The sequence below is a fragment of the Taudactylus pleione genome, unplaced genomic scaffold, assembly GCF_031769625.1.
Source record: "Taudactylus pleione unplaced genomic scaffold, aTauple2 ptg000777l, whole genome shotgun sequence".
NCBI classification, from domain to species: Eukaryota; Metazoa; Chordata; class Amphibia; order Anura; family Myobatrachidae; genus Taudactylus; species Taudactylus pleione.
In genome coordinates, this window is record NW_028285179.1 from 1,753,935 (window position 1) to 1,767,428 (window position 13,494).

The 13,494-nt window shown below is 46.5% G+C and overlaps 1 protein-coding gene across 3 annotated transcripts in view; it reads left to right on the top strand.

The window, feature by feature from the left end:
* LOC148475120 (beta-1,4-galactosyltransferase 1-like) overlaps positions 1–13,494 on the top strand; it is a 247,214-nt gene that overhangs the window by 200,818 nt on the left and 32,902 nt on the right. For all 3 annotated transcript variants that reach the window (XM_088457705.1, XM_088457704.1, XM_088457706.1), the window contains one exon: positions 1,700–1,822. In XM_088457705.1, the coding sequence (XP_088313831.1) occupies positions 1,700–1,822 (123 nt within the window). The remainder of the gene's footprint in view (positions 1–1,699; positions 1,823–13,494) is intronic.

The window sequence follows — 13,494 nt, forward strand, 5'->3', positions numbered from 1 at the left end:
AAAAAAACAGCCAGCCCCCCTTCTAAGACCCCACTCCCCAGCCAGCCACAGCCTTTTATGTCCCCCACTCCCAAGCCAGCCCCAGCCTTTTATGTCCCTCACTCCTCAGCCAGTACCCCTTCTAAGTACCCAATCCCCAGCCAGCCCCAGCATGCCTCCTTCTATGCCCCACTCACCAGTCAGACACAGTCTATGTTCCCCACTCCCAAGCCAGTACCCCTTCTAAGTACATACTCCCAAGCCAGCCCCGGCAGGCCCCCTTCTGTGACCCCAATCCCCACTTCTTATCTTGTTGCTGCAGTGCTGTCATGGGTCCCGGCTCCTCTGTCCGTTCTTCTGCACTGGTCACGTGCGCCGGGTCTTCTTCTCTCCACACCAGAAAAAACTTCATCTCATGGCACTGGCTGGCACGCACTTCAGGAAGCTCCACGGCCTGTCTGCACGGTCGCAACGAGGATGAGACTGCTGCTGCCAGCCCTCCCCCGGCCGTGCAGCTTCATGAAGTGCCGGCGCCCTGAGATGAAGTTTATTTTTTGTGAAGAGAAGACACGGCGCATAAATACCACCTGGCCGTGGATGGCACTGCTGGGTGGCGCTCCCCCTTGGCCGGCGCACCTGGCAACTGCCATCCAGACCAATGTGTAGATAAGTCCCTGCCTGTATGGCAGTGCCAGCAATCCCACTGGCTAGGGTCAGACTGACTTTTGAAGGAGACTATCGTATGCACATGGACACTTTGTTTCCACTGCTATGAAAGCTTGTTACATTGTAGAGCACCAGCAGACGGAGTGTGCTGCATGCGGCTCTGCTAGAAAGGATAAAGCCACACGGAGATTGCAGATTGCACAACCAGCGATAGTTTCCCCATAGCCATGTGGATCATCTACATGGCTCTTGACACTTTGGTGGAATCAGCCACATCAGTGTGATACGCCCGGTCCCCATCTGGAACTGACCCCGGCATACTACTAGGCATCAGTCTGACCCTAGCCAGTGGGATTGCTGGCACTGCCATACAGGTGACTCTTTGCACTCCATATATCCAGTATCCATTTTATTATTACTGCTGCTGCTCTTACCTATATAGAGGAACTTTAAATCACAGTGGACTGCCGCACAGCGCATTGTGGGCTTTATAGAAAGAATATCTTACAGTGGTCTGATTGTCAGTCCTCTTTGTGAATATCTGTGTGCTTCGATAGTATGTGGTTTAACTTTTATTATTTGTTTTAATAAATATCACTATACTCATTGTGGTCACTTGATTGCTACTAGCACTCCTTTTCTATGTGATTCCTGTCCTGAATTAAGAAGCACCCAATAGATAAACCTTCTGCACATTTATGTAAAATTGTTGCTCTTTGTACAAGCACATTTTTTCTATAGTACTTATTAAGAGAATGAAGAGAATGCAGTTCATTTTAGTGTCAATTCTGTGACATTATTGCTTCAGTTCTGTGGTTATAAAGCATGCAGCATATTGATCAACATTGCTACAGTACCTTACTTTGGCATTGGGTCTCTTTCTGACCAAAGCACCATATGTGTAGCATTAGTATGCCCTTCCTGAGTTTACATTCTAAGTAAAACTGTTCAACAACATAATACACAGTTTATACATTAGCTGTGAGAGAGTTGTATACTGATTATTTTTTTTTTAAATGTGATTAAAACCAATGACTTGTTCTGTTACCTGTAGATTACCTTATGACACCATTTTTGGAGGTGTGGTGGCTTTTACAAAAGAGCAGTTCCTCAAAGTAAATGGATTTTCAAATCGTTTCTGGGGATGGGGAGGAGAAGATGATGAACTGTACAACAGGTTTGTATTTTATGGTAATGTCAATGTTCAATAGAGAAATATATATAGCTCTTAAAATATTTATTAAAACAATGGGAAGCCATTCCCCTGCTACCACGGCAGCCCTATCTGTCTTCAAGGGGCTTAATGCAGCATCTAAAGGTCAGCCTGTTTACCAGCAGCTATGGGCTTAAGCCAAGCCCCCTATGTAAGTTCCGGCAGTCGTGGTTGCTTACAGTCTAAGGGGTAAATTCAATTTCATATAAGTCGATGTCAGCTCGCTTTGTGCATTTGTTGTCCAGTTATGGTAGGTACATGCTGTTTGCACCTCACGCAGAAGCAGCAAGGAGTCATTACAGCGACTTCCACGTCTAATTGAATTGGCCCATAAATTCCATACTGCACATTAAGGTCCACTTACCTTACCATTATGTTTTGGCCCCTGGGAGAACACTGGAATACAATGGAAACAACATGGGGTCTTTTGCACTTACCAAAGACATTGTTAATGCTAATATAGCTACTTCCAGTTGTAGAGATAAAATGTTAAATAAGCTTCCAAATATTAAAATCAATTCAACTGGGTTGAGTCTTATCTGCACACTGCTTCATACAGCAAGTGTTCATAAAGCAATAGCAATGACCTGACACAAATTGGTTAGGGATGGGATCTACTATAATGAATGTATAGGACAGAATACTGTGGTGTAAGAAAGGTGTGGCCACATTGTGTATTTATGTGTGCATGTGAATACACCCTGCATAGGAGGAACCTATGCATTCCACATGCTCATGACTCACTATCCAACACTTATTTATTTTGTACTAGAAAAAAATGGGTGGTCAATAAAGACCAAGCATTAAAAAAAAAAAAACAATTGCAAGGGAAAAACTTTATAAAATGAACATAAAACCATTCTATGCTGCACAGTTAAAAGTGATATCCTACAGTAGGTAAGTGTCCAGTTTTACTGGGGTAGATGTATGAAGCAGTGAAAAGAGTGGAGAAGTGTGTCAGTGGAGAAGTTACCCATGGCAACCAATCAGCTTCTACCTATCATTTTATAGAATGTCTTTGATAAATGCAACCTCAAAGCTGATTGGTTGCCATGGGCAACTTCTCTATTGGCACACTTCTCCACTCTTTAGCCACTATTTGGTAGTGACAGCCTTGATGCTAACACCACTTTATTTGCAAAACAGAAAACAATGGGCCTGATTCAGTATGGATTGCAAATGCGATCGCAGCTGTGTAATCACACGCAATGTAGCTGCGAAAATATGCTAATGCCTGCCTCAGCTCAGCCAGCACAGAGACGCCCACTACTGTTTTCTCACATCCATAATACCTCACTGTCCTGCATATACATTGGTAACATCAAAGCATATCGGCCCGTCATGCACAATTACAGCAGGTCTAACCCATCGCAGAAATTGCAAGTCTTGTTGCACACAATGAGTCCTCAAGCTACATATGCCATTGCAGTGGCTAATTTTTGCACGCCCATGTACCGGTGTTCAAACATACAGACATGCCTGCGTTTTTGCAACTACTTATCCTTCACTCTGCAATGGATTCCTATCTGCGTGCATAATCGCATGCGCAGTAACAATCGGCCAATCTGCATACGTAGTTGCAATTGCATACGCTGCTGAATCAGGCCCAATGTACATAAAGAGAAAAGGAGAATAGAAAAGGCAAGACACTGAAGAAGTGATAATCAACCTGATACACTTCAGGGGCCACATTGGGTGTCACTCTAATCTACATAAAGGCTACATATTTCCCTTAATCTCAGTAATAATTTAATTTAAAACTGTTGATCAAAGGGTATGTAGTCAAAGACTGCCCTAGCCATAGACAAAATAAGCAAATGCCTAGGGCATTTGGAATGCCTAGGGGCATCCAAGCCCACCTAGGGCTGGCAGTTGGCAGTGGTTTGTGGCAGGGACTGTGGCATGGGGCACCTGCTGACAGCTGGGGCAGCTGCTACTGCTGCTGCGTAGTTTCCACTGTTTGATACTGCCATGCCCGGTCGGAGCTGCCAGCTCAGCTCCAATTGGGCCCGGCAGCAGCAAACAGTGAGGCAGCAACAGCAGAACAGCCGCATCGGTTGCGGAGGCAAGGCACCTGATTGGCAGGGCTCTGCTAGTGGTTAGGCAACACACAGCCAGCAAGCAGGACCAGGGAGGCTGGAGCAGAGTAGCAATGGGCATTGGGCATCAACAAAAATAGCCGCTGGTCTCTGGAGTCCAGCAAGCTAAGCCTGCACTTGACTCTCTGTAGCTTGCCAGCACCACTCTCACAAAGCCACTCCCACAAATCACAGTGTGGAGGATTCAGCAGGAGCTGCAAAACAACAGGGGCAGAAGCACAGGCAGCCAACCAGCCAGTTTTAAAAAGTAAGTGACTGTGTTATAAAAATGTTTTGATTAAAGTCAGCTCAGCATGTAGTGAGAGGTGCTGGTGCTATGTGCTGGTTGAGAGGTAATAAGAGGTAATAAGTGTGGCTGTGATCTATGCTGCTGGGTGAGGGGTGCTGTGCTGGGAGAGGGCATAGGGGTTCTGTATGAGGGGTGCTGTGCTGGGTGAGGGGTGCTGGAGGAGGATTGCTGTGGGAGAGGGGTGATGGGTGTTGTTGGCTGCCTCAGTGATCTGTGCTGCTGGGTGATGGGCGCTGTGCTGTGAGATGGAAAGGGGTGCTAGGTCAGAGGTGGAACTAGCGGCGGTGCAGCCGGTACATTGGACCGACCTGGGCCCGCAGATGAATAATGAGTCTGACTGACTATTTTTATGCCAGTCACCTCTGCGCCGCAGGCCATAACAAAGGAGGATACCTGGATAGTTGTATATTTTGTGCGTTTAGCACGTGTTTATTAAGCAAACAAATTAAGCTATAAACCAATGTGTTATATTGGTGTCCATGTATAAACTTGGTGGTGGGACTATTTGCCAGGGGGCACCAACAAAAATCTTGCCTAGAGCATCAAATTGCTTAGGACCAGCTCTATATGTAGTCATTATGTTGACATTCAGAATGTGAACACCACAATATCAACATTGCCTGAACACCAACATTCAGAATGCAGACTTGGACATAAAGTCGACAGTGAAAATTACCACATTGACAATGTCGACATGGACATAATGCCAACGTGGTCATTAGATAGTCACAATGTCAGTGTTCGGTTTAGGGTTAGGTGTATTGTTATTCTGCAATTAGGGAAAGTTAGGACTTAAATACTGTAAAAACACTATGCCGACATGCCCAATATCGACATTATGACCATGTTGACATTCTGAATGTCAACATTTCATACCACACCTAATGAAAGAAATAGACAGCTATTTGCAACAACATATTCACAGGCATTTTAATCAAGTGTTACAAACTATAGCAAACAAATATGATGATTATGCAGGAAGGAGCTAGTGATGCGGGTAAAGGCCTGAAGGGCCGTAGGTGACTAAGGGGTCTATTTACTAAGCAGTGTTAGGAGACAGAGTGAAAAGTGATAAGGTGCCAGACAATCAGCTCCCAACTGTCATTTTTCAACACAGCCTGTGAGATGGCAGTTAGGAGCCGATTGGCTGGCACCTTATCACGTTTCACTCTGTCTACTAACACTGCTTAGTAAATAGACCCCTAATTCCCAACACTGCTGTAAAGGCATCACTGATTATTTTTAGTATTTAGCAAAGGGCTATATCTAATGCTATAAATGCTAAGCTAAAGTAAGTACTATTTGGAAAACACATTTTAAAAATGAAACTGAGTAGGATTGAGAATTTCTATCGTTTAGTGTAAATATACCATGTGTTTCCATTACTGTCAAAAACAGCCATAATAAATGAAACAACTGGTAGTACAACAAATATTTGCATCAATGGAAGCCAGAAACCTTTAGCACAATATTACAGTTAAATATGCCTAATAAATTGGATTCACTAATATATAGTAACCACTTCCTAAAAATATGAATAACTATGCAGTTATCATACTGTATATGATCCTGTAAGATCAATTGTTAGAAGAAAATATATGTATAGTGAACTGTGGCGCTCAGAAATAATAATAATAGCAATTCATATTCCAATATAACAAATATATTTATTAAAAAGAGTCATAAATTCAATAACTTGAAGAAGAGGAGGTAGGATATCTGCGCACTGAGAATGGGTATGGTTGGCGAGCTGCAGTAAGTGGTACAGCTGACACTGTAAATAGGCAAATGGATAAATAAATATACATACTGCGCTCAGCTTAACCTTAATCTAGGCTAGGAAGATGGTCTCGTGTGGACTGATATATAAACCGTGAGAATCAGTATGATTATGTGAGAGGGACGTATGGTCACTGGCCACACAGAGTCTGACTATAGCATCTCTCACACCACGGCAGCAGCTGTTCCGGACTGCGGCTCCGGCGGACGCCTGGGAACAGGTGCACCGCCGGCACCTGCATGGGAGTCAGCGGCAGTCGGTCAGAGTTAACCCCCTGGCTGCCGATCTCTCTGTACTCCCTTCCTCAGGAAGTTTCACCCAGGCACCTCATCTAGCGCTACATTAGACTATACCATATTACAAGCGGGACGCCGCTACAACCCCGTTCCTAAAGACCGATCTGTCCAACTACATGACTTTGGACTAGGGGTGAGCGGGTTCGGATTTCTGAAATCCGAACCCCCCCGAGCCCCCCCGATCCGAGTCCGATCCGAGTCAGGCTCGACTTTTCCCGCCTGACTCGGATCTGAAATCGAGGCAAAACGTCATCTTCCCGCCTTCCGAGTCTCGCGGGTTTTGGATCCTATATAAGGTACACACGTCGGCGCCATTTTCTCACTCGGCTGTGGACAGTGAAGAGGGAGGGTGGGAGTTAGGGCTGTGTAGTGTAGTGTAGTGTAGTGCTGCTGTTGTCCACTACTTCAAAGTCCATAGGGGCTGGCTGTGTTGTGCTGTGCTGCTGTTGTTAATAGGGGCTGTGTCCACTACTTCAAAGTCCATAGGGGCTGGCTGGACTGTGTTGTGCAGTCAGTTCTCCATAGGGGCTGTGTCCACTCCAAAGTCCTGTGCAGTGTCCCAGTCCTAAAGGAGTGCTGTAGTGTTGTCCAGGGGGTGCTCTGTCCATCAGGGGTGCTCCCCCCAAGTGCTAAAAAAATAATATATTTTCTGTGTTTGTGAATTGTGTGCGCAGTAGCCGCACGTGCATCAACAAAGTAGTGCCAAGCGTGCGCCTGTGTCATAAGTAAAGGGCCGGCTGGCTTGACCGTTAAGGGTGCTGTAACCCCCGAAAGTACACTCCAGTCCAAACCAAAAAAAAAATTATTTTCTGTGTTTGTGAATTGTGTGCGCAGTAGCCGCACGTGCATCAACAAAGTAGTGCCAAGCGTGCGCCTGTGTCATAAGTAAAGGGCCGGCTGGCTTGACCGTTAAGGGTGCTGTAACCCCCGAAAGTACACTCCAGTCCAAACCAAAAAAAAAATTATTTTCTGTGTTTGTGAATTGTGTGCGCAGTAGCCGCACGTGCATCAACAAAGTAGTGCCAAGCGTGCGCCTGTGTCATAAGTAAAGGGCCGGCTGGCTTGACCGTTAAGGGTGCTGTAACCCCCGAAAGTACACTCCAGTCCAAACCAAAAAAAATATTATTTTCTGTGTTTGTGAATTGTGTGCGCAGTAGTCGCACGTGCATCAACAAAGTAGTGCCAAGCGTGCGCCTGTGTCATAAGTAAAGGGCCGGCTGGCTTGACCGTTAAGGGTGCTGTAACCCCCGAAAGTACACTCCAGTCCAAACCAAAAAAAAAAATATTTTCTGTGTTTGTGAATTGTGTGCGCAGTAGCCGCACGTGCATCAACAAAGTAGTGCCAAGCGTGCGCCTGTGTCATAAGTAAAGGGCCGGCTGGCTTGACCGTTAAGGGTGCTGTAACCCCCGAAAGTACACTCCAGTCCAAACCAAAAAAAATATTATTTTCTGTGTTTGTGAATTGTGTGCGCAGTAGTCGCACGTGCATCAACAAAGTAGTGCCAAGCGTGCGCCTGTGTCATAAGTAAAGGGCCGGCTGGCTTGACCGTTAAAGGGTGCTGTAACCCCCAAGTACACTCCAGTCCAAACCAAAAAAAAAATTATTTTCTGTGTTTGTGAATTGTGTGCGCAGTAGCCGCACGTGCATCAACAAAGTAGTGCCAAGCGTGCGCCTGTGTCATAAGTAAAGGGCCGGCTGGCTTGACCGTTAAGGGTGCTGTAACCCCCGAAAGTACACTCCAGTCCAAACCAAAAAAAAAATTATTTTCTGTGTTTGTGAATTGTGTGCGCAGTAGCCGCACGTGCATCAACAAAGTAGTGCCAAGCGTGCGCCTGTGTCATAAGTAAAGGGCCGGCTGGCTTGACCGTTAAAGGGTGCTGTAACCCCCGAAAGTACACTCCAGTCCTAACCAAAAAAAAATTATTTTCTGTGTTTGTGAATTGTGTGCGCAGTAGCCGCACGTGCATCAACAAAGTAGTGCCAAGCGTGCGCCTGTGTCATAAGTAAAGGGCCGGCTGGCTTGACCGTTAAGGGTGCTGTAACCCCCGAAAGTACACTCCAGTCCAAACCAAAAAAAAAATTATTTTCTGTGTTTGTGAATTGTGTGCGCAGTAGCCGCACGTGCATCAACAAAGTAGTGCCAAGCGTGCGCCTGTGTCATAAGTAAAGGGCCGGCTGGCTTGACCGTTAAGGGTGCTGTAACCCCCGAAAGTACACTCCAGTCCAAACCAAAAAAAATATTATTTTCTGTGTTTGTGAATTGTGTGCGCAGTAGTCGCACGTGCATCAACAAAGTAGTGCCAAGCGTGCGCCTGTGTCATAAGTAAAGGGCCGGCTGGCTTGACCGTTAAGGGTGCTGTAACCCCCGAAAGTACACTCCAGTCCAAACCAAAAAAAAATTATTTTCTGTGTTTGTGAATTGTGTGCGCAGTAGCCGCACGTGCATCAACAAAGTAGTGCCAAGCGTGCGCCTGTGTCATAAGTAAAGGGCCGGCTGGCTTGACCGTTAAAGGGTGCTGTAACCCCCAAAGTACACTCCAGTCCAAACCAAAAAAAAATTATTTTCTGTGTTTGTGAATTGTGTGCGCAGTAGCCGCACGTGCATCAACAAAGTAGTGCCAAGAGTGCGCCTGTGTCATAAGTAAAGGGCCGGCTGGCTTGACCGTTAAAGGGTGCTGTAACCCACAAAGTACACTCCAGTCCAAACCAAAAAAAAAATTATTTTCTGTGTTTAGCCGCACGTATATATCAAATCGATATAACATAAATGGAGGACCAAACTTTCTCCGATAAAAATAAAATAGAGAAAGATCAAGAACCACTTCCTCCTAGTGCTGAAGCTGCTGCCACTAGTCATGACATAGACGATAACATGCCATCAACGTCGTCTGCCAAGGCCGATGCCCAATGTCATAGTAGAGGGCACATACAATCCCAAATGGCAAAGTTCAGGAAAATGACCTTGAAAAAGACATTTAAATCAGCTGAAGAGAAACGTAAACTTGCCAATATGCCATTTACGACACGGAGTGGCAAGGAACGGCTAAGGTCCATCCCTAGTATGTTCATGACTAGTGGTTCAGCTTCACATGACGATGGAAGCACTCCTCCCACTAAAAAAATCAAAAGAGTTAAGCTGGCAAAAGCACAGCGAAGAACTGTGCTTTCTAAGAAGATATCACAAATCCCCAAGGAGAGTCCAAGTGTGGTGGTGGTTGCGATGCCTGACCTTCCCAGCACTGGACGGGAAGAGGTGGCTCTTTCCACCATTTGCACGCCCCCTGCAAGTGCTGAAAGGAGCACCCACAGTCCACTTGCTGATATGCAAATTGAAGATGTCACTGTTGAAGTACAACAGGATGAGGATACTGGTGTAGCTGGCGCTGAGGAGGAAGTTGGCGAGGAGGATTCTGATGGTGATGTGGTTTGTTTAAATCAGGCTCCGGGGGAGACAGTTGTTGTCCGTGGGATGAAAAAGCCCATCACGGTCATGCCTGGGCAGAAGACCAAACATTCCACCTCTTTGGTCTGGCAATATTTCTATCCAAATCCGGACAACAACTGTCTTGCCATATGTACCATATGTAAAGGTGAAATAAGTAGGGGTAGGGACGTCAACCACCTAGGAACATCCTCCCTTATACGGCACCTGCAGCGCGTTCATAAAAAGTTACTGTCAAGTTCAGAAACTTTGGCTCAGACCGTAAGCAGTCCAGGGACACCTAAATCCCGTTGTCCTGTTGTATCCAAGCGCCTGCAAACCACACCGTCAACTCCCTCCTCGTCAATTTCCTCCTTAGTCAGGATCGGAAGTAGTCCTGCAGGCCATATCACTGGCATGACTGACTCTCCTATCCGGGATTCCTCCGGAGGATCCTGCATTGCTACGCCTACTGCTGCCGCTGCTGCTGTTGCTGCTGCTGCTGGGAGTCGTTCATCATCCCAGAGAGGAAGTAGGAACACCACTACTTTTACTAAACAATTGACCCTCCAACAGTCCTTAGCGAGGAGGATGAAGTACGACAGCAGTCATCCTGAAGCAAAACGTATAACTGAGGCCTTGACTGCTATGTTGGTGTTAGACGTGCGTCCGGTATCCGCCATTAGTGCAGTGGGATTTAGACAATTGATGGAGGTAGTGTGTCCCCGGTTCCAAATCCCGTCTAGATTCCACTTCACTAGGCAGGCGATACCGAGACTGTACAGAAACGTCAGAAAAAGTGTCCTCAGTGTCCTGAAAAATGCCGTTGTACACAATGTCCACTTAACCACGGACATGTGGACAAGTGGAACAGGGCAGACTAAGGACTATATGACTGTGACAGCCCACTGGGTAGATGTATCACCTTACGCAGCAACAGCAGCAGCGTCACCAGTAGCAGCATCTCAGAAACGCCAGCTCGTTACAAGGCAGGCTACGCTGTGTATCACCGGTTTCAGTAAGAGGCACACCGCCGACAACCTCTTAGAGAAACTGAGGGAAATCATCGCCCAGTGGCTTACCCCACTTAGACTCTCCTGGGGATTTGTGATATCTGACAACGCCACCAATATTGTGCGGGCATTACATCTGGGCAAATTCCAGCACGTCCCATGTTTTGCTCACACAATAAACTTGGTGGTGCAGAATTTTCTGAAAAGCGACAGGGGCGTGCAGGAGACGCTTTGGGTGGCCCGAAAAATTTCTGGCCACTTTCGCCATTCAGCGACTGCGTGCCGAAGACTGGAGCGCCAGCAAACACTCTTGAACCTGCCCCGCCATCACCTGAAGCAAGAGGTTGTGACGCGGTGGAACTCAACCCTCTATATGCTTCAGAGGATGGAGGAGCAGCAAAAGGCCATACAAGCCTATACATCCACCTATGACATAGGCAAAGGAGGGGGTATGCACCTGACTCAAGCGCAGTGGAGAATGATTTCCGTGTTGTGCAAGGTTCTTCAGCCCTTCGAACTTGCCACACGTGAAGTCAGTTCAGACACTGCCAGCTTGAGTCAGGTCATTCCCCTCATCAGGCTTTTGCAGAAGCAGCTGGAGAAAGTGAAGGAGGAGCTAAGACGGAGCGATTCCGCTCGGCATGTGGGACTTGTGGATGAAGCCCTTCATTCGCTTTGCCAGGATTCCAGGGTGGTCAATCTGTTGAAATCAGACCACTACATTTTGGCCACCGTGCTCGATCCTAGGTTTAAAGCCTATGTGGTGTCTCTCTTTCCGGCCGACACAAGCCTGCAGAGGTGCAAAGACCTGCTGGTGAACACACTGTCAGCTGAAGCGGAACGTGACACGTCAACGGCTCCTTCTTCATTTTCTCCCGCAACTGGGGCTGCCAGGAAAAAACTTAGGTATCCTAAGCAACCCGCTGGCGGTGATGCAGGGCAGGCAGGACCAAGTTTGGACATCTGGTCCGGACTGAAGGACCTGGCAACAATTTCTGACATGTCTACTGTCACTGCATATGATACTGTCACCATTGACAGAATGGTGGAGGATTACATCGGTGACAGCATCCAAGTAGGCATGTCAGACAGTCCATACCTGTACTGGCAGGAAAAAGAGGCAATTTGGAGGCCCCTGTACAAACTGGCTCTATTTTACCTGAGTTGCCCCCCCTCCAGTGTGTACTCCGAAAGAGTGTTTAGTGCAGCCGGGAACCTTGTCAGCGAAAGGCGTAGGAGGTTGCTTCCACAGAATGTGGAGAAGATGATGTTCATCAAAATGAATTATCAGCTCTTCCAGGGAGACCAGCCTCCAGAACGTACAGAGGGACCTGTGGTGGTGGATTCAAGTGGGGACGAGTTAATACTTTGTGAGGATGAGGATGTACACACTGAAGAGGGTGAGGAATCGGTGGATGAGGAGGATGAGGATGACATCTTGCCTCCGTAGAGCCAGTTTGTGCAGGGACACATTAATTGCCAGCTTGTTTTGTGGGGGCCCAAACGAACCAATCATTTCAGCCACAGTTGTGTGGCAGACCCTGGCGCTGAAATGATTGATTTGTTAAAGTGTGCATGTCCTGTTTATACAACATAAGGGTGGGTGGGAGGGCCCAAGGACAATTCCATCTTGCACCTCTTTTTTTCTTTGCATTATGTACAGTTTGGGGCCTAGTTTTTCTAACTGCCATCCTGCCTGCCACTGCAGTGTCACTCCTAGATGGGTCACGTGTTTGTGCCGCCCACTCGTGTCGCTTAGCATAGTCATCCAGCTACCTCGGTGCAACCTTTTGGACATAAAAACACTATTGTGAGGTGTGAGGTGTTCAGAATAGACTGGAAATGAGTGGAAATTAAGGTTATTGAGGTTAATAATAGCATAGGAGCAGAAAAACCTACAAATTCTGTGATTTTAGCTGTTTTTATGCTTTTTTTCAAAAAAATACAGATCCAAAACACAAAACCCAGAACCCAAAACACGGAAGGGTGGTTTTGGCAAAACAAATCCAGATCCAAAACACGAAGAAAGATCCAGATCCAAAACCAAAACACAAAACACGAAAAGTGGCCGGTGCACACCCCTACTCTGCATTATGTATAATACATATCAGACCACGTGTTTCATACATGAACAACCCATGCACTGATTACAATATACAAATACAACAAAATGAGGCTGGTGGGGAAGGAGGGCTGTAAAGGAAATAGGTTTGCGGATCATACAAAACCTAACAAACATAAGTCACGTCTATTCTTACCTCCCCAAATGCCGTCTACCTGTCAATCAGTTTGTGTGTAGTGTAAATCCTCTTTGTGACAGAAATTGCAATTCAAACGCAATACGCATGTCTATTGGCGGGCAATCGCTCCATCTGCGTAAAAAACATCGACTTTGCGTCCGGATCGGATTCAGGCCCACTGTTTGGTGTATAATACACGTACATTAACTTTTTTCAGGATAATACGTTTCTCGCCATGTTTTCAGATCCTGTCTGTCCATTCCACTGCACTTGTGAAGGTTTGCAAGCTGGGCACCAGATAAACTCTTGTCAAAGATACCAATTTGACCAGGTTGGCTCTGCTTATACCCCCTTTCCTGTCTATACCCATGGGCATAACTACTATTGGTGGAAGGGGTGCAGGTGCGATGGGGCTTAGGGGGGCCCATCTTGCTTGTCAAAGTTACATGTGTTATATACACTTTTCACCATTAGGTGGTACATATGGGCCCTTACAA